The sequence below is a fragment of the Rhizopus microsporus genome, assembly GCF_002708625.1.
Source record: "Rhizopus microsporus ATCC 52813 unplaced genomic scaffold scaffold_13, whole genome shotgun sequence".
Lineage (NCBI taxonomy): Eukaryota > Fungi > Mucoromycota > Mucoromycetes > Mucorales > Rhizopodaceae > Rhizopus > Rhizopus microsporus.
Window position 1 is genome coordinate 316,465 of NW_019671928.1, and position 26,438 is coordinate 342,902.

Genomic DNA, 26,438 nt, shown 5'->3' on the forward strand with positions numbered 1-26,438 from the left:
CAATAGAAAGAAAGAGAGAAACAGAAGAGTGAAAGAGAGAGAGAAATGACGTAGCACGGAGTTTAAATTAATAAAGGGCGATAGAAAGAGAGAGTGAGAGAGCGCGGGAGAGAGTTACTTTTATATAATATAAACAGCTTAATTATGCCTGTAATGCTCCTAATGAATTCCTTCAAGCATCATATATTTAACGTCATCTTCTTCTTTTTTTTATAGGCATACCACTCACATTTTAACGATGGAGACTATCAGTCTATTGGTAATATGTTTTTATTACCTATAAAGACCAAGTTTAGAGGAAACGCACCTTATGGTAATTAACAGATAAAAAACAAAACAGACTCATCATGAAACTTATCTACTACTACTATAGCGGGCGACATGGGAGAAGATATTATTGATGAGGCACTTGACTTATTCCGTGCCAACTGTCTCTTCCGTAACTTTGAAATCAAGGGCAACGCGGATCGAGTACTTATTTATCTTACCTTGTTCATCTCACAATGTCTCGGCGCACTTAATAAGAATATGCCACAAGCTGAAGCTTACAAAACATTGAATACCTTGGCATTATCCAACTTTTCGATTCCTGGTGATCCTTCATTTCCTTTGAATGCAATGTATCAAGCACCCAGTGATAAGTTCCAAGCAGGTAAATGATAATAAAAAGTATATATTAATGTATACTTAAAGGGGGAATATCATAGATCAAATGAAGCAGTATATTCAGCAAATTCGTCAGGAACTTGCACTTAGACTTGTTGAAAGGATTTATGAGGACGGACAATTAAGCAAATGGTGGATGTGTTTTTCAAAGAGAAAGTTTATGAACCTTACACTTTAACTTGATTTATGAAGTTGATGGCTCATATCTATACCTCGTTTAGCCCAAAAGGACTTGCCGTAGGTTACAAGCTAAAGTTTATCAATAAAAGCAAGCAATGTAGTATACTATAGCTTACCAGTTCGTCTCCCTTTTTAATCTTTCGATTTCCATTAACAAAGATCCCCACTTTGATATGCTTTGTATTCTCATCCATATAATTCATAAAACATACATTTGGCTCTGGTCCACAGCCTCGGAAATCATTACAGAATCTGGCTTCATTGCCACATCGTCCTGCATCGATAGACAGATCAACACCATATTTAAGTACATAATCAGATGTAGCTTCGTATCCGTCTTGGTATTCAACAACACCAAGGTAATCGATGATCAGCTGCTTTGGCTGCAGAGTTTGAGCAGCAAATAAACCATATGCACCACAACAGGGATGCTTTGGATCTGTTATCTTTTTGATCTTGACATTCTTGCGTTGTTCTTTGGTGCTTGGAAATGTACCTGTCAGGTGAACGTTTTGATTTATAAACTGGACATCACGATCTATAGGCTTTGAAGGCTGAAATAATTCTTTGAGATCAGAAGGCACTTGAGGTGACCAAAACAGTTTATCAATATACTTTATTTCTGGAGTCCATCCAGAAGGAGGAGACACACTAGCAGAAGGCACATTGCGCAAATAGGCCATTTGAATTGTATAAAAAAAAAAAAAAAAAAATTGACACTTGCATTTTTTTGCTTTCCTTTTTTACACTTTTTTTTTTTCTTAATGTCAAAAACTGTTGACAATGACAATTTACTAATGTCTTCCATGACTAATTTAGAAACAAACAAAAAGAAAAAGAGTAAAAAGAAGAAGAGCAAAAAGTATAGAGTAGAATGTCACCGTTGTCATGGTAAGTTTGTCTTGGTCCCCATGGTAACAAATCACTAACTATTATTGATTGGGTACGATCAAGATTCTTTCGAAACGACTGAAAAAGTAGTCGATCGATATACCTGTCAAAAGTGTCAATCTAAACCAGCCTTGATCATATTACCTCTCAAGAAGACGACGATGCCTAACTTATCCTCTCTTTCATTACAAGAAGACGACGAAGATATCTGTCCGGTATGTGATACGGACTGTACATGTGGAACAAGTGCAGCTATGGAACCAGCAGCAGATAAACCCAAAGAAGACGATGTGGTCGAAAGAGTAGGCATCACAATGAAAAAGAAGCAAAAGAAAAGGTCGAAAAAGAAAAAGAAACACACTCAAGATAAGATCGTAACAAATGTTATTCAGAGGATAAAGGAGGGAGACGAAGATGAAGATGTGATTGTGGATGATCTGGATGATTTACTAGATTCGATGTCACCGTTATCAAACCAGGAATCAGAGCATGAGATTATTGATGAGAAGGAGCTATTTACAGATGAAAGTGAGCCTATTGACTCAGACGATGACGAAGATATTGAAGCAGCTGAAACTCAAGCAATTATAGAGGATATGACATTGAATACAGACGAAGATAGTAATAGTGACAGTGAAGAAATTATGTATATAGAAGATGAAGATCTTGATGATAATGAAGACGAAGAAGAAGAGGAAGAAGACAAATATGAAACAAGAGTGAGTTCGTGGTCAAGCTCAGATGATGAAGAAGATGAGGATGAATTTTCATTTTCTGAGCAAGAGACTTCACAGACAATGGAAAATGAAAATATTTACGACAATATTGTATCAGCATTCATGCACGCTTTAGCACCGAATGATCCAGGCGGAGCTGAATCTACAGGAGCAAATACACCCATTGCAAGTGAAGGAGAACAGCTATCAGCTTTTGAGCTGGCAAATGCACTCAGTCTAATTTCATCGCTTGAATCAACAAAGCAAATGGATATCTTAAGAAGGCCTTCATTACCGAGCAGTACAGTTTCTGCAGCCCAAAGGCATCGAGGATCTCAAGATATTACATCCGAAGCACTTCGTACCTTATCCACCATCATTTCCGACGATCTTTCCCTTTCATTTGACACAACGCATGCATCATCTTCCTCTACCTCTTCCTCTTCTTCATCTCATATAGACACGACATCTTTGCATATTCAAGAACAACTATTCGATTTCATCAAGCAATCAATAACTCCAGTGACAATAGATAATAAAAAACGACACTCAAAATCAGACGAAACAAACGATCAACATAAAAAGCGTAGACTGAGTCAAGCAGGTGGAGCAGAAGAGGCACAGGAAGTGTCTATGGATGATCTAGTAGACGTATCACAGCTTCACTCTGATGATGAAAGTAATGACCAAGACCATCCATATTCAAAGGATTTAAGTAGATGGGAGCGTATTCCAATCGGTGCCTTTCGTTTGATGAGATCAAAAAATAAACTTTGGCTCGAACGTTAAAATACTTTTTATTCCTTTTTTAATGCTGCTTGTCTCCATCTTTCCTCTCTTTCTGCTTTTAATTTTGCCAATGTATCTTTGACATCATCTGGTGTTGTAGGTGGTTTATGTGTTGCTTCGTAGTCTGGCCAGAATTTGATACCTTTTACATACTTGTCATAAAATTCTGGTCCACCAAAGTATAGCATGGTGCCTACTGGAAAGAATACATATATTCCAAACTATGATTTTTAGCTTTTATGATCCAATCATCACTTTTCTTACTTTGATAACTTCTAAGCGTGGTCCACCCATGGCAAAGTAAAATAAAAAAAAGACGAATGATTCTATAAAAAATTTCATGGACTTTAAAAACCATAGAAGGATAATTATTTTACCGAGATGACAACTGGTTTGCTTTATGCTTGGGCCCCATTTCTTTTTGTATTTCTTTTACCGAATTTTTTTTTAATGGCTGAAGAATCCGATCCGTTTGAATGTCGTTTGACCTTTTTATCCTTATTACAAAAACTCAATGCCTCACAACAATCAATTCATAAAGTAGCAAGTTATGCGATGCGACACCGTAAATTATCAGAAGACTTGTATAGTTGTTTAATCGAAGTACTTGAACAGGTAAAATATCGTCCTTTTTCTAAATGGGAGGAAAAGAGCTGTTGTTTCCTCTTTAAGATTATAGCAAGTAAAAATGTCAATAAATGTCTTGTTCAATTGTTAATTTGTTTCTTATTTTTATTTTTGGGTTCTTTGCTTTTCCTTACTCTAGGCGTCCACTAACGCCCGACTGAACATCATTTATGTACTGGATGCCATCTTTTCAGCTAGTCAAAAGTCAAATTTCACTGGTTATATAGAACTCACTCGACCTGATTTACCACGAATCATTCATGCAGTAGTGGCAAACGATGCAAAAGGTGTTGTCAACGTACCCAACACACAAAAGGTAATCGAGAGAGAGAGAAAAGAGTGTAAGCTAACAAGTTTGACATTAGATTGTAAATCATTGGAAACGGAAAGGTCTTTTTGAAAGTCATATCTTGGAAGAAGCAGAAAAGCCGTTATTAGAACGTGAACAATGGTATGATATACATGATTATCTTGGTAATAATATTAACGTCATATCCTAGCTCAAATACAACATCAACCAACGAATCATTTTCTAAACAAGACATACTACGAAGGATGGAAGAAGATAGAGAAAGGGTAAGGAATAAATCAAACAGATCATATGCTTATACATCTTTTCTATAGCATAAACGAATGAAGGAAGAGATATGGATTCGACCTCCTGAAGAAGCTAAAAATGCAGAATTTGAAGAATTTTGGAAATCAATTGACAAGTTGAACCCTGACGTGGATTATGATCAAATGATGTTTGAAAATAGACAAAAACTTCCTTATTACGCTTGGAACACTGTGTTTACTCAAAAAACCCAATAAAAGAAATTTTTTTTATTTAATAACAAGCAACGGATACTCTTAGATTAAGAATCATGCATCCAAACACTCTACGAAGTAGAACAGCACTTTTTTTTTTCGAGTTTTAGATTTCCACTTACTGCTAACTATACTAACTTGCACCTCTTTTGGTGCGTGTTTTTATAATAAATATCTGCAGTACTTCCTCTGATTTTTCCTTCCTTGTGGGTTCTCAAAACCAAAGTTTATACAGAAAATTAGAAAAAATATAATATATTATTATCATTTGCAAACTATGAATGAAGCTGCTGTCACTAAAAACGCCAGAGTCTATCAAAGCATAGAAAATACCGTTGCGGCAAGCCCAGCCTGCGCCTGTTAGTGCTGGTATGTAGCCTGGAGGGCAACTAAGTGCGGAAGGGCTGCAATTTTCAATGCTGGCGCTCTCAACGATGGATTTGACCATAAGAGAGCCAAGAACAGAGATAACCTTCATGTTTTTCAACTTGTGTATGATGGAGTAAAGAAAGCTGATGATAATAGATCATAATCCTTATTTATACTTGAAAAAGCATCGGCGTATTTATCTAAAACTTGCTTAGAGCGATTAATCAAGGGCTTTTATCTTGGCCTTGCATATAATCATGAAGCATAGCATAACTTATCGCCATGGAAATGTATTACATGGATACGATAACCTTAAAGAGAGCCAAAGTATACAACAAACATAAACATCTGTAGCAGCTCACGAAGGATAATAGGCGCGCTTACGACGGTGTCACTCTATGAAAGGCAGACTATAAATATTATGCGGCCTTAACTGCTTGGAGTAGTTAATCAAGGTAAATGACTATGCCATCTTCAAGGATTACAAAAGAGGGAACAACAGGAGCATATTTGTGGAGCACTGGGTAGCCTGGAATAGACTAAGCTTGGTATATTCCAGTTTCATACATTTACAGGAATGCTTATTGATCTCAAAACGAGAGCATGACCACGCAAGCTTCCACCGTTTGTGGAAGTGTGCATTGAACTATATCTTTGTCGATATCTTTTCTTTAAAAAGAAAATCACATATAGTGAATTGTATGCATAGGTACAATATGCGCTTTATGAAAGCTTATTTAGAGTAATATTCTAGGCAAATGAAAAGATGAACAAAATACACCAATGACTTTTGAAGACAGCATGTTTCTTTGGATACAGCTAATATGAACATAAGGATTATACTAACCTCTTTTGCTCCTGTCATATGGCTTTACTTTTATGAAAGGAGCAATAATGGGACAATAGAATTAATTCAAAAGCACTGCATATACACTATGTTATTCTTTCATGTTTCAAAATCTCATTTCAACGGTATGACGGTTTTAATTTTTGCCTTTGTCGTATTCGCTTGCATCTGGTATATGGCTCATAGTATGAATGAAATACCAAGTACTTCATCTTTCTAAAGCATATACAAGCTTTTGCTCTATAGTAGAACTACAGATTGAACATGAGAACTACTGCAGAAGAAGAATAGAATTGGTTTTATTTTCAATTATTCTGGAAGAATACAGTTTCCCTGATCATTCATAGGAACTCTTTCTACAGTTTGTTGCACTCCTACTGCTGAATTAACTAAAGCCAAGTGATTAAAGTGAGCTGTAAACATATAAAGAGCCTTCGTATACAAATATATAGATTACTAACAAGTAAACAATAATCACATATCAGAAGCTTACACATAAGAGATAGTCACAAAGACCTGAGACCATGATGTCCAAGTACTGAACTGCTGCACTTAATCTACATAACTCTGTCACTAGGCCAGAAGTCTCAACGCTGTTTACAAGGTTATTAGACTGTGTGCAAAGCATGATATTAATCTCTCTGTTAGAAAGACACTTGGATAATGCACTCGTAAAATTATTAGTGATGCTCAAGAGAGTGGCAATACCAGGTGTCCAGAACAAGTTGAGAACGGTAGGTGGGGTCTATTGGGGATGGATGAATAGCCTCTTCATTTTCACTTTAGTACTACTTACTGCTGTCAATGTGAGAAAGTCGGTCATTAAGCAAAGAAACACAACGCAATCTATCAGGATGGCGACAGCAGTTTCGCCTGTGGCTCTCGTGCTTTGTGCTACATGCAAAAAGGTAAATAAAAGTATCATTTATTGATTTGGTTCTATTTGCCTGAACTATAAAGATCTACACTGATTTTCCACTGCCTTAAATGATTAGCTTTTGTTCTCTTTTTTTTTTTATTTCCTCGAGTGTTACCATAAACCACAGATTGAGGCAAATGGCTATGACTTTACACCAGAAAGACCAGCCAACATACTTTTCAAACCACCTTGTAACATCTACTCTTGTAAGTGTATTGGGCATTCTTCTGTCTAAAGAGAATAAAAAGGGGGGAAGAATACAAGGACTGTTTGTAGATGCAAAGTATTTAGTCCAATTTGTAATTCATTCTATTATCCCATTTCTTTTCAGCGCTCTAAAAAACAAAAACAAAACAAAGCAAAAGCATGATCGCGCAGCGGAATGGCTGATGATCACTTGTGATCCAGCATGATGAGTCACTTCCTGCGCCTCATGACACAGGAATAAAAGGGTGGCACTGTCATTGATATTCTCTGACAATATAATGATCCAGAAATATATGACGAAGAGCATACTAGCACTTTTGTGTGTGTGACTCTTGTCAAGCTTCCAAAGCAGTAAGTCTTTTCCAAGAGGTACAGTTTTTTAACCTAAATTTAGACGATTTGAAATTTATTTTTAAAGTGGATCCCTGTGCTATCAAGTGCCTTAGTAGTCTTTATTGCAACAAAGCAAAGTACACTCAGTATGCTATTATTGAATACACATTTTCCTAACGTGCATCTTCATCTCTCACCAAGCAAAGTGATATACGAACTGACTTTGACACGCAAAGATGGCATAAAGGCTGTTTAAATACTTCTCGCAGTGATTTCATGTAAAATAAAGCAACACATTGCATTTAGTTATGTACAAATAATAGTAAATAGTTATGTGGATGGGCATTGTGAAGGATACTACTATCATGATATCTATGATTTAGGTCAAGCACCGTACAATAAAGGAGTAATCAATCTCAGAGCCAATCAAATGATCAATTTCCATAAAGCACACAACTATAAACAAAAGCTTATTATTGTCATATTTCTCTTGTGTGTGCGCAAAAAAAATAAAAATAAAAATAAAATTTCCTTTGCTAATCATGTTTTCCACTCTTTCTCTTCTTTACCACCTTTTTTAATTTATTGCCAGTATACCTCATGCTGCCCATGACGATTAATGAGAGGGAACTGTCGAGTGAAAAACCGAGCATAAAGCGTGTCACATTTGATTTAGACAACATACAGATTGAAACAATTTCTGATCACTCATCGACATGTTCTTCTTCATACTCCATCAGTGAACCTTCTACACCGTCACTTCCACCGATAAGAAATATTGAGCGGATATCTAAAAGAGAAAGCTACGACGCACTTCAAAAAAGACAAGAGATGAGGCGGTACTATCAACCAGGCTACTGGTATCCTTCGTCTTCACCGGTTACTCAGCAGCCACAAAGGTCTATAGAATATACAGAACAGCTAATAAATGAAATCATACGGCGAGAGATGGCACTTCATCCTCAGTTATTCTCTGTTTATACATCAAGAGAGAAGAAAAGGCTGTTTTTTATTCGAATTGTCAAGGCAGAATCACTTGATCTTCCAATTGAGAAAGGTAAAAAAAAAAAAAAGTGCATATGTGATATTCAGTTGAATTGATAAGTAACCTAGCAACAGATGAAGTATACGTGTACTGTAGTCTTCGATATAAAGACTTGGAAACTAAGTCGCACAAACAAAAATTATCTCATACGGTGAATATAGAATATCATGAAACTAGAATGTAAGTCAATTTATGATCAAGTAAATGACTTTTAACGCCTCTTTTCTAGTGAGCAAATAGATCCAAAGGAGCAAATAATACTCACATTACATATTGAGCGTCCACCATCAAAAAAAATGTCATGGTACCATCGAATTCGACCCAACAAAAAGACCCAAGGCGATCTTGATCGTTACGTAAATCCCAAAGATGGATCCATTTGTCAAACTGTATTTTCAACTAGTCGATTTATGGATAGTAGGAATATATCAACAGCTACATTATTGCTAGTGAATAACTGGTATCGGTCAAACCATCCGACGATGATGAACAAAGCGGTCATGGAAAAGGCGATTGGCAAGATCTACATAGAGTATCTTTGTTTTACCTATGATTCGACGCTATGTCATAATATACCAAACACGATGAAGGAAGCCAATGACATTATTCATCAAGGTTAAAAAAAAAAGCATGCACGGACATATATTAATGCCACACGATTGCTTGCATTTTAATAATGTAAATAAATCCTTTAATGAATTGTACATAAATCAAATTATTACACATCATCTTATTTGTTTACTTTCTAAAAAATGCTCAAGTCTATAATGATTTCTCTTGTATTTATTTTGCACATAAAGACTCTATGCTTACAACAGGCGCTATTAAAAGTTGAATTAAGAGTAAGAAAAGCCAATGACAGTAAACACACGCGGCTATTTAAGCTAGATGGTAATGAAGATAGGTAATGATTCCAGAAAAAATGGATAAAAGCATGGTACAGACCCACTTGTGATACCTGACACAATCGCTAACAACAAAAATATTTATAGGATTTCACATTCTGGCGCCATCGTCACCGTCACTGCATATTTCTTCTTACAACAGTTCCCCTGTTCATTATCATTGCGTTTATTGAACTTATACTCTTTTCTTTTCATTCCTTTCTCGCTTCTTTAGCTTCGAATCATTGGTGTTCAGTCTCAATAACAACTCCCAGTCAGGTCTCATCAATTTTGACATACACAAACACACACACACTAGTCTTTTTTTTTAAAAAAAAAAAAGCAAGGTAAAGCACCCTCAAAGAAGAATCAGTAATACAAACAAACATAGATATTAGCAAATACAGCACAATGGACACCGTAATAGTTTCATGAGCGTGTGGCATGTATAATAGGAAGAAGTCGAAAACATCTGAAAGAAGAGATATAAACAATAGTGTAAGATTCAAACATGGTAGGGCACAAATAAAAGGAAAGAAAACGAGATTTACTGGAATAGTAGCTCATAGCTCAAAGCTAAAGCACTGCTATGGGCCTATTGGATTAAAATTATCTGATACACTTCCCTAGCATGATGACCCATTAATACATTCGCTTTAATAATGCATAAAACATCAGCATAACAGAGGGCTCCACTTTGAAGGTTGACTGGTACTCCGTAAATACGTAATTGGGGTGAAGTATAAGTTAATCATCTATAAAGATATTCGTTCGTCTTTAATTTGAGTAAACTGGCTAGCCCAATTGATCGACATATATATTATAATAGCCACCTACTTCACATATAGTATATCCATTTCATAGTCTGCATTGTTACATATACTTTTAAGAATTGGATTACGTTCAAGCAGATGCTAATGTACAGAATCTATACAAACCAGATATTTTCTAATTAATAGTTTTTAATACCCATTTATAATGTCCAATCGTCGCCAGCCCTGATCATGAAAGCTATTGCCTGTCGTAAATGTGTAAATAGATTCAATTCTTTTTTCAAAGAAAAATCTACGCCACTATCCTTCACTTGTAATTGCATTGTTGAATCAAAGATGCACCGATGCAGAAAATGCTTAAAAAGATATACATCTCTCTTCGTTGCTAACACCTTGCTTCTCATTCACAATTCATATTTTCATAATTTTAGCTAGCTTTGTCTTGCTTTTTCATTACAAGATACGCGAACTCGAGTTTCACTAAAAAGAATCATTTCTCAAGAAAAAATGATTGCTGAAGCCTTTTTGATTGACATCCAGTTGACCCCTTCTAAATGTACGGTAGATTAGTATCTTAATTTAAATTTATATTACAATATAATGAGCCTATAGCTTGTGTTTAATATTATTTCTAGTATGAAACAAATGCTTTAGAATAGGAAACATGCTATTTGCAATTCGCTGTACGTTAGACAAGATCATATTGGCCTTCTGTATTTTATTCTTGTTCGATGGTTGCTAGAAGGGAGTAAGGCACTAAAGCAAAATGCTTTGCTCAGTTCAATCATCTTTTGTTTATTGACAATACGTATCTTCTTATGCTTTTTGATTTCTATTCAATTTTTTAACCTTTTATTTATGCTTCTTCTGTTTACTGTATTTTTTGACACGAAACCATTTTAATAAAGAAAAGCAAGGAAAATAAATAAGCAAATATAAATTCAGATGCTTATTCAAAGAACGTACACAGTAATAAAAAAATCGGTTAGCTTTATTATCAGTACGAATACCGAACTAATATGAAGTAAACGTGTTTCCCCCCGAGTGAATGCTTCCCTTGTAACAAACAGGAGGTTCAACATAATATGTGCAGCCAGGAGTATTCACGATAATGGCTTGCTTTTCCCAAAAAAGAAGAAGGTAATTCCATTTGTTATAGAATAAACCTGTTTCTTTTCTTCAAAGTAGATGAAAAACAAACAAACCCGAAAGCAACACGGGCTTTAAAAAATTAAAGTTGTTTTATTTTTCATCTCTTTTTCTAGAAACAAGCCCCTCAGGGGCTTTTTTGTACATTCTTGTTTTCTTTACAAAATCGACAAGCAAAACTAAGAATATATACTAATTCAAAATTCTTGAAAGTAGAATGTTCTATTAGTAAAGTAGCAGCAAGCTACTTAGAGTCAGTTGATAGTATTTTTGATTTAAAAAAAAAAATGTTTTTTACATGCGACATATTTTAGGTAATGCTTTGTGTACCAACATGACTTTTTATTCCAATATATTTGTAGTGAGCATAGTGTTTCCCTTAAAAGGAGGCGTACATCAATCATCTTTTTTTTTTTGTAAAAAAAAAAAAAAATAAAATAAAAAATAAAAAAAAATCTATGCATTGATATCAATCTTGAGTATACGCTTCGCTATTATGGTGCTATTATTGCCTTTTCCAATGCATCCAAATGCTTCAAAGACATCGCTCCAGCTATCTTCAAGACAGGGTTGCCCTGGTTAGGACAAGTACAATAAGTTTTCTCAGAAATAAAAATTTCGCACTATAGAAAAGCATTCTTCTGTCACACAAGGTAGGGTTACATCCCCTATAGTATTGAACTAGAAAGTATAATTTTACCCTTTCCTCAACTAGCTGAGATTCCCTAATACGAACTTCAGTTGTCAGTTGCTCCTTACACCTCTCCCTTTGAGTGTACATTCAATAACATTCCATGTTAAAAGAAGCTACTTGTGCACAGTCATGTAAAAAGCGCTAGTCGCTTTATATTTTAGAGCCAACCACTAGTGATCTGTGTTTTAACTGGTAGTCGTCATTCTTTGCAATCATTTGAAACAGATAAAATCACAAATCTAGATTTAAATTAAATGCAGATATCGTGATTGCGCTACAGAAACGCAATGGCCACTAAGAGCGAAGCATCACCGTATTCCCGACATATATCCAGCATCCCGGTTATTTCTTGTCTATTATCATGTCATATTCTTAGGCAACAAATGTTACTATGATGATTGCCCTTGTCTTTTTGATTTTTTTTCTGCACATTTTGTTTCTCCCCATGCACGTTCGTATCACACGGGGTTTGTCAATTTGTTTGTAATTGACATTTTTGGCAATTTTATAACCAAGATAGTGGCAAGGTACGCTCAATTCACTTAAAGTCTCCCTTCAGATAAAATTGCCAAGCAAATGCTCCTGAAGATCTTTAGATTTGTCATTCTTTGGCTGGGGTATAGCACACACTTTTGAACAATTGTTCACTTTGTTCTACCCTTATTAAACACGGCTAGAGCAATGAGATTTGTTTTATCCATATTGGGAAAAACTATATCTACAGAATAAAACAGCTATTCCATAAAAAAAAAAAAATATGTATCTGCTTCACTGAGACCTGACGTTTGAATCTTGAAATGACGACATTAATTCTTTATGAAGCAAATGTTTTACTATGGAAAAATCCCTGTTTAAGTAATAGACATCACATAGACTTGTATGAGTAGTCTCTTATAGTACATGTGTTCAAATATATACACTTATGGGATTTTCCATTTACATCTGGCGCAGATTACGTGTGGAACATTCTATTTTGTTCTACGGCATTATGGAAGTAGGGAGAACAATACCGGTGAAAAAAAAGATTGTGGCTTAGTTGAGGATGAAATAAACAGCACTTTACTTTATTAGTTAAAGGCTAAAACCTGCCCTATATTCACACACACACACGACGGACACACACATATGCACAATACAAGTATTCTTTTTTTTGCCATTTTTCTTTTTTTGCTTTTTCTGCCTTTTTTATTTATTTAAATTTTTTTTTTTTTCTACTAACAATAAAAAATAATAAAAAGTATGCCAAAGCCAGCTATTAAGAAGACAATACAAGGCATCTATGAAGCAACGTTTAGTGAAGTTGGTGATCAATTTCTAGATGTGTTAGTTAAAGAAATTGCAATACTTTTTAACGTACAAACAGTAATGATCCATCGATTACTATCAGCCAAAGAGTTCAGAGATATGAAACACAGTGAAGGATGCCCATCGATTCAGCTTATCAAAACCCCCAACGCTCATTTATCAGCAGACGAACAGTATCTATTTATTAAAGCTTGTCATTCTACTTTACCCCAGCAACCCGCTTTGTAATCGTCATAACCATAACGTAATTTTTTGAGTTTGTTAACCTGTCGTTTTTAGAGCCAAATATTCTGCCGTCGCACTATCTTCATTTCCAGACAACTCACCGCATATAAAAACATTGGAGGATGCAGCTCATTATGTCACACAAGATGCATCATTGTCAGGCACAGTGTATCCCAGTTACAGTAGCTTTGTAGGACTTCGACTAGACTTAGATTCACGAGAGCCAATAGGCCTCATCTCTATTATGCATGACAAATCATTAGAAAAGCAACAGTTAGACCATATTTCCTGTATTCTCAAAGCAGTGCAAAGGAGAGTTACAAACGAAATCAGCCGTTTGAGACAAAGAGACAATCTTATTGTGATCAAGAATGCTGCCTTGCAAGATGCAGAATATAAACTAAGGTTTTTAGCAGATATGAGCCATGAAATAAGGTATACATTTATATACATACATTATTATAAATATATTATGTATGACGTAAGGGCTAATATTAATCTTAAAAAGAACGCCATTAAATGCTGTGGTTGCATTAACAGACCTGCTGCTTCAAGAGAAACAATCACTGAATGAAGAACAAGTTGAACATTTACAAGTAATACAAACAAGTGGAAATCATTTGTTGACAGTGATAAACGACATATTGGACTTTTCAAAGATGAATCATGGTTCAAAATTCAAGCTAGAATACAGAAAGTTTAGCTTAAGAAAATGCATCAAAGGTTTGCTTTTATTACTCCTATATAGCTTCTTTATTCATCCATGACTCTATATATAGATGCTTTAAATATGGCCCGACATCAAGCTGCTAATTCTCAATACCCCAAACAGATTCACATAGTTGAATGTCCTTTGGAAATAAAAGACGACATTCCAGTACCTCAACTCCTTCAACAACTAGAAGCATCCGGCATACTTGCACATAAACATGGTACGAACCAACAGACATCCCTACCATTCATTTGGAAAGTAGATCCTGATATACCCGATTACCTCATGGGTGATTCGATGCGACTTACTCAAATTTTGATCAATCTTTGTTCAAATGCTGCCAAGGTTATTAGTAAACACGAGTGAAACAGAGAAACAGCAATCCTTAAACCACTTGCGTGATTGATTCTTTCTTTTTATAGTTTACCAAGCAAGGCGGCATACACATTAAGATATCAAAGCCCGATACAGATAAATCCAACTTTAGGGAGCGCTACGATGCTCGTGTAGAAAGTGTCTATCAAAAATATGCCATGCGACGGAGGAAAAAAGCACCGATGGTAACCAGTAGTGATTCGAGTGACAGCTGTTACTATTATGAGACAGAGGATGAGCAGACAGTACCTCAAGAAGATCAAAATGGACGTGTCGTTCTCGAGATTTCAGTGACGGATACGGGCATTGGTATGCCGGCTTCTCGGCTTCCTTTACTCTTTAAATCCTTTTCTCAGATTGATATCTCAACTGCGAGAAAGTACGGCGGTACAGGTCTCGGACTAGCCATCTCAAGCATGCTTGTCAATCGTATGGGTGGTGGTCTCTGGGTTGAGTCCGAAGAAGGAGTTGGATCACGATTTGCTCTCACTTTGCCCATAGCGATCGCTCAAGATATACCTACTTCCCCTTCCTCCTCTATCTCTAGTACCGAAAGTCTCTGTACGCCTCGACCTTCTGAACCAAAAGCGCAATCTACTATTCAAACTAATATTCATAGTCATAGTCATAATTTACAACATAATAATATACCCGACACCAAGTCAACAGCATCAGGATTACAAAACATGATTTCAAAAACACATCGACCAGAGACTGTGCCTAGAAAGGTGCAGCAGGAAGAGAATCTGGCTTTAGAACATCCAATCAAGGTTTTACTGGCAGAAGACAATATCTGTAAAATAATAACTTGCCTCACTCTTTTCTGTATGCGTGGATAACTCACCTTTTTCTTTTTTTTAAAAAAGTAAATCAGAAAATTGCTTTGAGTATATTAAAGCGATTAGGATATCAAGATGTGACCATTGCATCCAATGGAAAAGAAGCACTGGATTTAATACTCAAACAAGAGTTTGATGTTGTATTTGTATGGACTTTTTGTTTTTAATTTGAATTTTTACTAATCAATCTATATATTTATATAGATGGACCTTTATATGCCTGAAATGGATGGACTAGAAGCAACAAGACATATCAGACAGGAACTCAAAAAGAACGTCTATATTATTGCCTTGACCGCTTCTGCTTCAAAGCAGGATCGTAATATCTGTATAGAGTCAGGTATGAATGACTTTATTAGCAAGCCATTTACAATGACAGAAATGAAAGCAGCATTAAGAAAAGTGTATACAGCCAAATAAAGAAAAACAATTAGAGTAATGGACATGAGTCATAGAAGATAAAAGATGTCAAACCCTTTTTCATAACAGGTAAAAGGGGTTCTTTTGAGCATATTTTACACTATTCAGAAATTATTCGCACACTGATAGAAAAATGATAATTTCAGACAGCAAATAGTGATAAAAGAGAGCCCATCAGAAGCAAAAGAAATGGGATATAAAAGAAATGATTAGTAAATCAATTATTTACATTGATATTAAATACTTACATTATAAACAAGAGAAAAAGAGAGGCAAGAAAAGCGAGTAAACATATAAAGAGGTTATCAATTTCTTATCCGAAGTGTACTATTATGAACTAGCGATAACTAGAACGGAAAGAGCAAAGAAAAGAGAGCAAGCAAAAAGGAGAGTCTTTTCTTTTCTTTAATCTTATACAAACCTGTTAAAAGAAGTGATGTATTGTTCAATTTTTTACTCAAGACTACGCTTTTCGACATTACATTGCCACTCTCACTATAAAAACCTATCACCGTTAGGTGTTTCTTAGCATCAATTGCGCCTTATATCAAAACATTCAGAGCATTTCATAAACACTATTTGTACTCCCCTTAAAAAAAAGGCTTTCCTAAAACAGTAAAATATCTCCTTTTTGTTTTCTTCTTTCTCTCTCGCCTTCATCATGGATTATAAACAGACTTTGTTTGAAATTCAAAAGAGACCTGGTAATCGTCTTTGCTTTGATTGTTCTGCACCTAATCCTCAATGGGCAAGCGTAAGTTATGGCATCTTCATTTGCTTAAACTGTTCAGGAGTTCATCGATCCTTTGGTGTTCATATCAGGTACAACTTGTCATTATAAAATATGCATCTTCTTTATTAAAAGCTTTTATAGTTTTGTCAGATCAATCACTATGGATAAATGGTTTGATGACCAATTGAAAAAGATGGATGTAATGTATACCCTAAACGAGCCCTTATTCACAATCTAATTCTTTTACTCAGATTGGAGGCAATGAAAAAGCCAAGGAGTTCTTTGAGTCACAACCAGAATACTCAACCAACATGACAATCACACAAAAATATCATAGTCGGTTCGCAACAGCTTATCGACAAAAGGTAAAATTGAGATATAAGAACATATAGATTTTGTTAAAGATAACAAAAATATAGCTGAGTACAGAAGCAATGGATCGACCTGTAAATATCACAAAGCAACGGTAAAGAATACATACAGCACGAAATACCCATTGATTTACAATTGTCCTTTATATGTAGACTGACGACAACCTTTACCAAAAACAGCGGTAAGTTTGTAGAACAAAGATAAACAAACAAGTTAATAAGATAAAACTGTAGTCAATGATGAAGAAGACTTTTTCGCAGCAACCATTCGCTCTTTACAAAACTAGAACTTTTTATTATTTATTCACACATATCATTTATATAAAGCTATTCAAAAGGGTTACGAGCCAAGACACGGATCAGCGGTGGATTTCGCACAGGATAAGATTCTACAATGACTTTGACGATATCGAACGGAGCAATGACTTGTCTGGCTTCTTCAGGGAACAATACGTCTTCCTCTTGCTTCTGGCAGATAGATCGTCTCTTTTGATTAGTTGGGCTTGTTTGTTGTTGTTGTTGTGAAGTCTGCCAGATGAGATGTAATTTGTTTTCGTTTGGATCAAACGTGTCTGATTTCAATGGTAGATGAATGGTATGAATGCGACGCTCTAGTAGCAATGGCAAGACGATGACATCAAATGCACCTTCTTGGATACCTACGACAACCGCATCGTACTGTTGAACAGAATCCAGATAACAGGACAGGAATAAATGCTGAGCGTTCTCCATGATCTGTCTAGCCGCTTTCGCTTTAGCGTTACATTGTTGAGCTATCCTCTGCACCGTCTCTGTCTCCAGATGGAAGGTTGTTTCTGAGAGAGCAGATTGGAGCTGATAATGAACTAGCACATCAGCGTATCGTGTCAGAGGCGAAGCAAAATGGGTGTAAAGTGGAACATCGAGTCCGTGGTGGTAAAATCGTGAGATATCGTAGACGCCTGTACAAAAGTATTTCTCAGTAGAGAACGTTTTAAGAAGCAGAGCACGAACGACCTGCTGTACCTCAGGCGGTGTCATCCGATCGATGGACTGCTCAAATGCATGAGGGTCCAAGGTGTATCCAAGCTCTTTCAGATAGTTCACGAGCTCCTTCAATTTACGTGCATGATGGGGAGGCTGTGAGACAAGGAGCGCTTGATCAGGCAAATGGCTGGCAATCTTTTGAGCAACATATTTGTTGGCAAGGATTTGGAATTCTTCAAATAATACTTGCCAATGATCTGAGACTTCGACCTGGGATGGCTTTGTGCTGCCTTGTTCAAAATGAAAGACGAGTTGTGGCCTTTTGAGACCATGTCGTCTATTAGAGTGAAGCATACAGGCGACGGAGTATAGAGTCAAAATATCTGTCTCGACACCTTCTTCATCAATACTATCGAGGTCGAGAATGTCTCGAACATTCTTGTCTGTCAGCATCGTGTTTGAACTGCACAAATATAAAAAAGATTAGTTTAGAAGACATTTCTTGTATTTTTATGCTTACTGAATCATTGTTCTTCCAAACCACGTATCCGCAATCTTTCCGTCCTCAGTGAAAGTCCAGATGACAGAGAATGCACCACGATCCTGGTTCTCGGTCAATTCCACCCGTTCTCGCAACTCATCAGGCCAAATCGGTATATGCTTCAAAACACCGTCCATTTGTATACCGCGTGATCTTGCCTCTTTCTCCAGCTGCGAGTCAAGTTCTACTAAGGAGGTCACATCGGCCACGTGAAAGCCTACTTTGACCGTCTCCTCCATTTGTTCAATCGAGAGGGCGTTTTGTTTGTCTTTGCCGATGGTAAAGCAAGGCACATGGCGCAGGTCCAACCGGTCTTCAAATGCGTCGGTAAGCGAAGCGTCTAGAGATAAGACATCAGTGGAGGCATTGTTATCAGCAAAGATGGCATCCAACTGCACTTCAACATCCTTCACACTTCCCAGTTCTCGTTCGAGTACACCAAAAGGATGCAGGGAAGTGATAGGCCAACGACGGATAGAACTCAAAAAGAGACGATGCTCAAACAAGTTTGGACTTTCTACAAATCCTGGAGGGGCTTGTTCAACAGGGATAGCGATCAGTGGTACACGTTTATCTGTTGGCTTAAACCAAATGATACGAGGTGGATTATTCATGCTATTTCGCCTTTCTTGTTGAGGGCCATCTGACTTTTTATGACTCGGTCTTGTTAGTCCTAGCGTTCTAGAAAGAAAAGAGTAAGTGGGAATTATGAATCATGTTTTATTTTATGTACCCTGAAAAAACTTGATTTTGTGCACGATCAAGTATAGCGACGACGGTTCCACAATACTTTGGAGGTATCTGTTCTACATCATCTTCACCGCCAAAAATAATTTCCTTCTCATCCTCTTCGTCTGGTTTTCTTATCAATGGCTGTCCATGGTTTCTGGCCAGCTTGGCTTCTTCTTTTTCATGTTTTTCCATCAAGACCCGCTCGACCTCGACAAGCTTGACAGCGACATAATCGCCTTCCAGTGCACGGTTTCGATCTCTGGAGCCACAGATGTAGATATCACTGTTGAGTTCTTCTGAAAAGACGTACGCATTGGACCGGTTGCGACGATTGACCCGAAGCAGCCCACTGACCAGAACGTGTGACTTGATATGAGGTAAGACAGAAGAAAAGGGCAAATGGGAAGTAAAGAGGGGTTTACGGTCAAAGAGGCTCGACATCGACCCAGTGGAGAGGCGTGCAGATGCAGGCCGACTCGTAGGCGTGGCCCGTTTCGTCACAGGCTCAGATAAGCGGCGAGTCAGCTTGGCCTCTGTCTCAGCCAAGACGTCAGCCCTTGACATCATGATCGCTTCTTCATTGACAGGTTGAAGTGAGGCTCGATAGGTGCTTGTAGGACGAGGTGCCAGTTCGACCGATCGACGCCTTTGCTGTTGCTTTTCTCTTCTTTTCGTAGGCTACAAAAAGGAAAAGGAAATGATTAAAAAAAAAAGAGATAAAATGAAATTGGGTTTACTTCTGGAAAATCAAATAATCCACGAGTGGATTCGGGTGCAGTCTGACCTTCAAGTAAGTTCATGTGAATGAATGGAAAAAGAAAGTAATATAATAAAAATGAATAGTATTAATACAGCATGTATTAAGAAAAGAAGAAGAAAAAGAAAAAGGGAGAGAAAAAAAAAGAGACAGAGAGAAAAGAGAGGGAAAAAAAAAAAGGAAAGAAAGAGAGACGAGTGACATAAATAAAAGGAGAAGTCAAGTTTTTTTTTTTGCTTTTTTTAAGGAGACTATAGAAAGTTATTTTGTGTTTTGATTGAAACTTTGTTTATAAGCGGGGATGCATACATTATATGCAATGCGCCCTTTCTTTACTCCTTTTTTTTATTTTTATTTGTGTATTAAATAAAAAGTTGATAGCGCGCGCGTCAAGTCATGAGAGCAGCCTCTTTAAAAGAGTTACACACAGTAGATGTTGCATAAAAACTCATTTGAATTGTTCATACTCTAATGGTGTCTGAACCCAAGATTGGAATACTTGATCTAGTAAGCATGTCTTTGCCTTTTGGTATTCTATAGCACCTTGTTTCCATTCTGAATAGCTTTGGTTCTCTTTCTCCTCTTTTTGATAAATAGCCAAGAATTCATGAAACATATTCAATTTACAAATAGATGGTCTATTCTTCACATTTCAATACTGTATCATCCATAAGGTATAGAGAGCTTACCTTGTCTTCGCAGTCGTCGGCTTTCCTTTGGGAGCACCTTGCTTTTGTCCATTAACAAATACTTCGGATTTAGCCATACCTTTAACCCATAAGATAGCTACCAAAAAAAAAATTGAGTCATGATATTTTGACACTTTTTTCCTTGTATTACATGTTGAAGAAGGAATAGTAGATGCATATCTTTTCTCTAAAACTGATTTGGATGCTTCAAAAGGTATATCTGTCTTGTCAATCATTGGACAATTTAGCCTGTAAGATGATGGTAAACCTTCAAGTGAGCTCAAACGTTGGCAAAGGGCTCGTTTGATAGCTTCATGGTCGTACATGTCACCAATAGTGACAGATGAAAGATAGATAGGGTGAAACAAGAAAGTTAACAAGGCAGATTGAATACCCAATACATTCCAACGTGCCAATTTGTCACTTTGTTACAAAAAGTGAGTATATTCTAGTGTTTCATGATTATCATATAATTTACCTGCATGACATGCAAAGTGTAGGCTCAGAATCCACACGTCCTATATTTTATTTTCCCATAAAATGAGCCACATTCTGCTTTGAATGTTACACTTTTTACCTGGCTTTGTTCTTAAAACACCTAATTGGTCATATTCAAATCGACCTCTTCTAAATTGTTGGGCAGATACCTTTTGCTTCTTATTGATATACATATTTTCTGTTAAATACTCTACCATCCGTTTCCTTTTATTTGAGCCAGATTGAAATTGTTCAAATGATTCGGATGTTTGCTGTGCGGCCAGGGCTGTCATGGAAGCATCACCACCTAAGATGAAATGATGAGTGATTGTAAGAAAAAAAAAGACGTGCTCATATTACAAGGTGATTGACTGATGTACATATGAAATGAATATTCTGGCCTCAAAGCCAATTTCCCGTTCTTTTTATGAAAAGGGGAATCTTGATGGCTAGGATCAAAGCTCTTGGCGTACTCTAGTAGAAATCTAGATAAAATAAGAATACCATCTCACACACACAAGACTTACTTGATAAAACCTCGCCGAGCCATCACTTCTGCATGACTATCATGCAGTGTATCACCCGCTTTACTGAGTTTACTAAATGGCAAGCATTTCAATCCAGTGCTGTACTTTGCATATATTAAAATAATGCCCTTGAAAACAAATATCCCTATTGTTTACCCTAATGAAATGACCTCGATCGATTGAGAGGCTACATAATAGGAATTATTATGATGCTTATATCATTACACTATTATTACACTCATGCACCATGACAATAGAAGCTAATACTGTCCATTCTGCCTTTGTTTCATGAAAGATAGGTTTCCCTTGTTTTGGTAATTCTTTATATTTTTTCAAAGTCGCATTCACAATGGCATCAGGGTCATGTTTCCAAGACATTTGAAAAAATTTTACTAAACAAAAAAAAAATTTGGCGGGTTAATTTTTATTGAGAATGATAAAGGGGTAAGGAGTTTTTTGTTTGGAGGTCATTTATCTCTCTATGCAAACTCTTTAATGCACTTTCCAGTCTTATTACCATTTTGCAACGTTAAACAACCTATGCTCTTGTGCAGCAAAGGAAGAACTTCATGTTAGCATTCCTTTGGGCAATTTCGGAATTAATCCTTCAATCAGAGTAAGGTCAAAACAAGTTCATGAACTTAAGCTTCCTTTGGCTATTAGTATGACTCTAAATGCTTCTTTTCCTCTTTGGCTTATGAATGAGGGCTTCGATGATTGCCAACGCCCACTTTTTTTTTGTATGCATCTTTGTATATACTGTTCCTGACGCCTGCTTTTCCGTATTCTTTGTAAAGCTTTTGATATTGTCAGGTCATATTGAGAATATCTGTAAAGGTACAGTTTACTTGTTGGCAGTTGCGCTAAGAAATAAACACGGGAAGCACTGTTGCTTTAATTTGTATGTTTGTTTTAGTTTATATGACCTTTGTATTTTTAATGTTTTGACGGCACTTTTTATTTATATTGTTGATACTATATCTTAAAGCAAAAACGAGACTACTTCTTATAGTGTTGATTGTTGTCAATTTTACGTAAAAGAACTAAAGATAAAAGAGAGAGAGTGTGTGTTCTTGGATTTTATAGCTGTATTTGAATTACAGTTTTCGTAGATTGACACTCCGGTCAGTCCGATTTGTTTTTACACCTCCAACTGAAACGAATACCGTTACGTTTCACTGTCGCATTGAGAGAGACAGGCAGAATAGGGGGAGATCACAGCCGGTGTGTTAACACTCGCAATGACAAAGTATTTGAATTTTAACAAATTTAGAAAAACAAATTTTATCGCGCTCATTTCAGTGTATAAACACACATATATTTAATAAAGCATTTTCGTTTATATTAAATTGCATATAAAAAGAGACTCAAGAAATAAACCGAAGAATACAGCTTTCTTTCTTTCCTCTCCTCCTTCTTTCCTTTCAATGAACACGATGCCATTTCCTATTCTTACATGCACAGACCCAATTCAACTCTCTGAATTTGTAACACAAATGGTACCCAAGATATGGACTGGTACACCTTTTTTAACAAGTGATCGTTCAACAACATTTAAACTATTTTGTCAAAATATCCTAAGGACAACTCAAATCAGCAGTTCATGTGTACTCATCGCTTTATTCTACATCTATCGACTAAGATTCGCTTATCCAACCATACAAGGCTCAGCAGGGTCAGAGATCAGATTATTTACCACAGCACTTATACTAGCCAATAAGTTCTTGGATGATAATACTTTTACCAACAAGGTAACAACGGCAACAACAACAGCTATATGAAGCACTTTGTAGGAATCCCCCCTCTAATGCTGATATCTATCTATAGAGCTGGTCACAAGTATCAGGTGTGCCTGTACACGAACTAAACATTATGGAAGTCGAGTTCTTATCTGCACTTCAATATCGAACCTATGTCCATCATCTTCAATTTTTCTCTTGGATCAATCAATGCAATCACTGGCTCACCTTTCATCGTCCTCTGATACAAAAGCCTCAGCGAAGAAAGAGACGTGTGCATCCCTGGCATTATTATTATTATCCTGCAGCTTCTTCCATTGCCACTGCCGCCGCAGCCACTGCAATGAATGTAAATAATTTCATTCCAAAAGGGTTTTAATAATATCTTTCCCCCTTTCCCTAATATATATTCCTGTTGAGCCTACATAGATTTTTTTCTTTTTATTCAAAGCTTGAAATGTAAATAAATCGAATATCCTCGTACATACATTATATAGTTAACCGCTTTCTTTCCCCTTTTCTGCAAAGTTCTAATTGAAACTATGATGTTTTCTCTTTTTCTTTAAAATTTCAATCTCTTTTTTTGAATCAAATACCTTTGCCGTCTCTCTTTCCCTTTTATTTTTTTTTATCTGTGCTTTTTAGCCGCGCGGCATGCACGCAAGCGCTTATTCAAATACATGCATGTCTCTTAGACAGTAACAAGAGATGAGTATGTTACTTTACACAAAATATGTAAACTCGATGGATGAAAACTTTTTCTTTTTAGACTGAATCAGTTCAGAAACATACATTGTTTATGAGGAATTATGTTCAATAGACCAAGTTTCGGGATACCCTTTGTTTGATATTGATTATTTGATCTTTACATACAAAACAAATGAGCAGCATTCATTCAGCTGAGCTGATACCGTAAAGTCATTACTTGAAACAAGAAAGCATGATGGTGACATCAATCACTAATGATATCTTTTTTTCTTAAAAGGACAAAAAAAAACCGCCTTGAGCAATTCAAAGAGACACGTATCAGTGAATGGATATTTGAAATGCATCCTACTTGACAAATGAGGGCCTATATAGAAAAAAAATTACAAAGCACGGCAAGGAAGAATGAATGTTAAAAGCTACCATGCATATGTACTAGCATGTAAGTATACATTGTCCTACTGGTATGCTTAAAAGCTGAGCAATAACTATAGACTGAAAAGATAGACAATAGAAGGGGGGATTATAGACGAATGACGGTTTGACCTTGTTCTTAAACCGCATAAAACATGCTCAAATGTGTATGTCATGAGACATTACATTGCTCTGTAGAATAAATGGATGTTGTATCATGAGATTATTTGAAACTGAGGTCAAGCTCAACCGAGGAAGATCTATTCTATTTATAAGTCAAACACCCCTGGCTTTCTTTTAAAGCTTTATTTGTTATCTTTCTTAATGCTCTCCATCAAGTCAAGTATGTACAGTTTGGGTATATGTCAATCATAAGAGAACACTAGAATGTTTAAAATACAACTTCTTTTGATTGAGGTAATAATTGTAAGTCTCTAACTTGATGCAAACTCGCCTTTGAGCCAATGAACTCCCATGCTTTACTCTGGGTCAAATAAAGCCGAACAAACGAAAAAAAGGACCTTTATTGATTCAAGGTCAAAGTAGCCGTGCCATAGGATCTTACAGACTGGCTTTAACTATTGCTTATGATCTATATATATACCATATTCTGGATTTTGTCAAAGAGAAGGACAAAAATAATTGCCCGACTCATCCGGGACCCGGAATGATGTAACCGATAAATGAACATTTTCATTAGATTGCATAAGGTACAAGTGGCGTCTTGATTACTGAAAAGAAAAGTAGGCGCCCTCATTGGTTAAACCGATCAAGATATCTCTTTCACTACTGTAGAATCTAAGCTAATTGAAAAAGAGCCATCGAGGTCTCTATAGAAGCCTAAGAAAAAATCTATGACTTATCTCAGTTTAAAGATAACTACAGAGACGCTGTAAAAACACAAATACCGAATAAAACCGATCTTGCTTACAAAGCACAGATAAAACCAAGTATACATATCGTAAGTTGTTACTATCTATAGAATCTATCATCGCCTGTTGAATCTCCACTTTACTATTGAATGACTCATGGTCTTCGTGCGGCCAAATGCTTCATATACACACAATAATTAATAAAGACACATTGACAATCGTTCTACATAAAGTAGGAGTGGTTTTTGTTTACTTATATTTTTTTCTTTATATTAAATGATTTCTTTCATAGACTCTGTTTACTCAAAATAAATAACTTTTGTCGGAATAAGCTATTCCGGTCTGTCAACAAGCTTTGAATGCGCTATAGGATTTGCCAAACAAAACAACGCCCAAATTCTACTTTACGTAAGCTCGTTCTTTGCTGCAAAATAAAAAGACCTATGGGGTATCATCGTCGATAACAATGATAATTTTGATATTTTACAAGATAGTCACCTAGCAAAGATGTTTAATTGCAGCAATGCTTTTGTAAAATAGGAAGGAGTTTATGACTTGAGACTTGAGTTCTGAAATCTGGTTTTTGATCTTGAACACTCGAACTGTCCTGTCACTTTCATACAGCGGTTCCATCCATGACAACTTGCTATAGATAAACAAAGAAAGGCTGTAGATGTATGAAACGCGTTTAATGCCAAAATACAACAAGGAGACAACAAAAAGACTAGGAAGAAAGAAAGGAAAAAAAGAGGCGCATTTAATACCAACCTCAAGAAATAGGAGGAGGCGAAAGAAATTACGCCAGAAACCAGGAACTTATACTGTCAATTACTGTGGTAAAATCATTGTTTCTTTAAATGCATCATTGTAGACCTAACTATGCAAGATGCGCACTTTAGAAAAGAAGTGTTTGTTAAACTCGTGCTAGAGCAAACCTATAAAACCTCTCCCGTCTTTATGAGTAAACAGTACGAAAGGTAGTCCTTTCTGACCTCAATCTTACTAAGCATATCTGATCCTATCTTAAAAAATGTATGGACAAGCGCAGAAACCAGGTGATTAATGCAATAGAGTTCGAGACTGCTCATTTAAAGGACGTTGTGATGCCGGTATAGGCTATTCAATGGCTTTGGCTTGAAG

At 36.3% G+C, this 26,438-nt stretch overlaps 11 protein-coding genes across 11 annotated transcripts; 7 read left to right on the forward strand and 4 right to left on the reverse strand.

Moving 5' to 3' along the window:
- Positions 1–130: 130 nt before the first annotated feature.
- RHIMIDRAFT_32166 (actin-related protein 2/3 complex subunit 3) lies at positions 131–876 on the forward strand. Its single transcript, XM_023615098.1, has 4 exons — positions 131–150; positions 217–313; positions 374–652; positions 708–876. Exons 1-4 carry the CDS (start codon positions 145–147, stop codon positions 842–844), a joined length of 519 nt encoding a protein of 172 aa, XP_023464327.1. The 5' UTR covers positions 131–144; the 3' UTR covers positions 845–876.
- RHIMIDRAFT_245120 (uncharacterized protein) lies at positions 841–1,529 on the reverse strand (the record flags this gene model as incomplete). Its single annotated transcript, XM_023610150.1, has 2 exons — positions 841–915; positions 963–1,529. 2 exons carry the CDS (start codon positions 1,527–1,529, stop codon positions 841–843), a joined length of 642 nt encoding a protein of 213 aa, XP_023464328.1.
- A 20-nt stretch (positions 1,530–1,549) lies between these two features.
- Positions 1,550–3,612, forward strand: RHIMIDRAFT_259331 (uncharacterized protein). Its single transcript, XM_023611398.1, has 2 exons — positions 1,550–1,737; positions 1,801–3,612. Exons 1-2 carry the CDS (start codon positions 1,611–1,613, stop codon positions 3,240–3,242), a joined length of 1,569 nt encoding a protein of 522 aa, XP_023464329.1. The 5' UTR covers positions 1,550–1,610; the 3' UTR covers positions 3,243–3,612.
- Positions 3,613–3,651: 39 nt separating this feature from the next.
- Positions 3,652–4,804, forward strand: RHIMIDRAFT_259335 (uncharacterized protein). The gene is made up of 5 exons (XM_023611399.1): positions 3,652–3,857; positions 4,009–4,185; positions 4,235–4,320; positions 4,370–4,445; positions 4,494–4,804. Exons 1-5 carry the CDS (start codon positions 3,693–3,695, stop codon positions 4,680–4,682), a joined length of 693 nt encoding a protein of 230 aa, XP_023464330.1. The 5' UTR covers positions 3,652–3,692; the 3' UTR covers positions 4,683–4,804.
- Positions 4,805–7,857: 3,053 nt separating this feature from the next.
- Positions 7,858–9,120, forward strand: RHIMIDRAFT_259360 (uncharacterized protein; the record flags this gene model as incomplete). The annotated part of the gene is made up of 3 exons (XM_023611400.1): positions 7,858–8,411; positions 8,468–8,579; positions 8,629–9,120. Coding segments are annotated over exons 1-3 (689 nt in total), but the record flags the coding sequence as incomplete, so codon positions are not given.
- Positions 9,121–9,466: 346 nt separating this feature from the next.
- RHIMIDRAFT_32214 (uncharacterized protein) lies at positions 9,467–9,779 on the reverse strand. The gene has a single exon (XM_023615099.1). The coding sequence runs from the start codon at positions 9,727–9,729 to the stop codon at positions 9,559–9,561; it is 171 nt and encodes a 56-aa protein (XP_023464332.1). The 5' UTR covers positions 9,730–9,779; the 3' UTR covers positions 9,467–9,558.
- Positions 9,780–13,098: 3,319 nt separating this feature from the next.
- On the forward strand, positions 13,099–15,900 carry RHIMIDRAFT_259363 (uncharacterized protein). The gene is made up of 7 exons (XM_023611401.1): positions 13,099–13,428; positions 13,484–13,864; positions 13,938–14,152; positions 14,209–14,486; positions 14,564–15,311; positions 15,383–15,501; positions 15,560–15,900. The coding sequence occupies exons 1-7, from the start codon at positions 13,139–13,141 to the stop codon at positions 15,773–15,775; spliced, it is 2,247 nt and encodes a 748-aa protein (XP_023464333.1). The 5' UTR covers positions 13,099–13,138; the 3' UTR covers positions 15,776–15,900.
- Positions 15,901–16,339: 439 nt separating this feature from the next.
- RHIMIDRAFT_32260 (Arf GTPase activating protein) lies at positions 16,340–16,923 on the forward strand. Its single transcript, XM_023615100.1, has 3 exons — positions 16,340–16,597; positions 16,650–16,707; positions 16,760–16,923. The coding sequence occupies exons 1-3, from the start codon at positions 16,437–16,439 to the stop codon at positions 16,898–16,900; spliced, it is 360 nt and encodes a 119-aa protein (XP_023464334.1). The 5' UTR covers positions 16,340–16,436; the 3' UTR covers positions 16,901–16,923.
- A 283-nt stretch (positions 16,924–17,206) lies between these two features.
- On the reverse strand, positions 17,207–19,559 carry RHIMIDRAFT_205386 (RNB-domain-containing protein; the record flags this gene model as incomplete). Its single annotated transcript, XM_023606823.1, has 3 exons — positions 17,207–18,308; positions 18,366–19,067; positions 19,120–19,559. 3 exons carry the CDS (start codon positions 19,557–19,559, stop codon positions 17,207–17,209), a joined length of 2,244 nt encoding a protein of 747 aa, XP_023464335.1.
- Positions 19,560–20,323: 764 nt separating this feature from the next.
- Positions 20,324–21,946, reverse strand: RHIMIDRAFT_245127 (adenosine deaminase/editase; the record flags this gene model as incomplete). Its single annotated transcript, XM_023610151.1, has 8 exons — positions 20,324–20,513; positions 20,565–20,987; positions 21,043–21,082; positions 21,142–21,348; positions 21,402–21,526; positions 21,569–21,667; positions 21,725–21,755; positions 21,805–21,946. The coding sequence occupies 8 exons, from the start codon at positions 21,944–21,946 to the stop codon at positions 20,324–20,326; spliced, it is 1,257 nt and encodes a 418-aa protein (XP_023464336.1).
- Positions 21,947–22,975: 1,029 nt separating this feature from the next.
- Positions 22,976–23,686, forward strand: RHIMIDRAFT_293422 (uncharacterized protein; the record flags this gene model as incomplete). The annotated part of the gene is made up of 2 exons (XM_023613983.1): positions 22,976–23,319; positions 23,396–23,686. The coding sequence occupies exons 1-2, from the start codon at positions 22,996–22,998 to the stop codon at positions 23,684–23,686; spliced, it is 615 nt and encodes a 204-aa protein (XP_023464337.1). The 5' UTR covers positions 22,976–22,995.
- Between the last annotated feature and the right edge of the window lie 2,752 nt (positions 23,687–26,438).

What these genes read in the sequence shown, in the direction of transcription:
- RHIMIDRAFT_32166 (XM_023615098.1), top strand. An exon ending in TAGAGGAAACGCACCTTATG is followed by an intron (nt 314 to 373) that starts GTAATTAACAGA and finishes CTACTACTATAG; the next exon opens with CGGGCGACATGGGAGAAGAT. An exon ending in CAGTGATAAGTTCCAAGCAG is followed by an intron (nt 653 to 707) that starts GTAAATGATAAT and finishes GGAATATCATAG; the next exon opens with ATCAAATGAAGCAGTATATT.
- RHIMIDRAFT_259331 (XM_023611398.1), top strand. Translation starts at nt 1,611, where the DNA reads ATGTCAAAAACTGTTGACAATGACAATTTACTAATGTCTTCCATGACT. An exon ending in AGAATGTCACCGTTGTCATG is followed by an intron (nt 1,738 to 1,800) that starts GTAAGTTTGTCT and finishes GGTACGATCAAG; the next exon opens with ATTCTTTCGAAACGACTGAA.
- RHIMIDRAFT_259335 (XM_023611399.1), top strand. Translation starts at nt 3,693, where the DNA reads ATGGCTGAAGAATCCGATCCGTTTGAATGTCGTTTGACCTTTTTATCC. An exon ending in ACGTACCCAACACACAAAAG is followed by an intron (nt 4,186 to 4,234) that starts GTAATCGAGAGA and finishes GTTTGACATTAG; the next exon opens with ATTGTAAATCATTGGAAACG. An exon ending in TTATTAGAACGTGAACAATG is followed by an intron (nt 4,321 to 4,369) that starts GTATGATATACA and finishes GTCATATCCTAG; the next exon opens with CTCAAATACAACATCAACCA.
- RHIMIDRAFT_32214 (XM_023615099.1), bottom strand. Translation starts at nt 9,729, where the DNA reads ATGCCACACGCTCATGAAACTATTACGGTGTCCATTGTGCTGTATTTG.
- RHIMIDRAFT_259363 (XM_023611401.1), top strand. Translation starts at nt 13,139, where the DNA reads ATGCCAAAGCCAGCTATTAAGAAGACAATACAAGGCATCTATGAAGCA. An exon ending in GATATGAGCCATGAAATAAG is followed by an intron (nt 13,865 to 13,937) that starts GTATACATTTAT and finishes AATCTTAAAAAG; the next exon opens with AACGCCATTAAATGCTGTGG. An exon ending in ACTGGCAGAAGACAATATCT is followed by an intron (nt 15,312 to 15,382) that starts GTAAAATAATAA and finishes TTTTTAAAAAAG; the next exon opens with TAAATCAGAAAATTGCTTTG.
- RHIMIDRAFT_32260 (XM_023615100.1), top strand. Translation starts at nt 16,437, where the DNA reads ATGGATTATAAACAGACTTTGTTTGAAATTCAAAAGAGACCTGGTAAT. An exon ending in TCCTTTGGTGTTCATATCAG is followed by an intron (nt 16,598 to 16,649) that starts GTACAACTTGTC and finishes AAGCTTTTATAG; the next exon opens with TTTTGTCAGATCAATCACTA. An exon ending in ACCAATTGAAAAAGATGGAT is followed by an intron (nt 16,708 to 16,759) that starts GTAATGTATACC and finishes TCTTTTACTCAG; the next exon opens with ATTGGAGGCAATGAAAAAGC.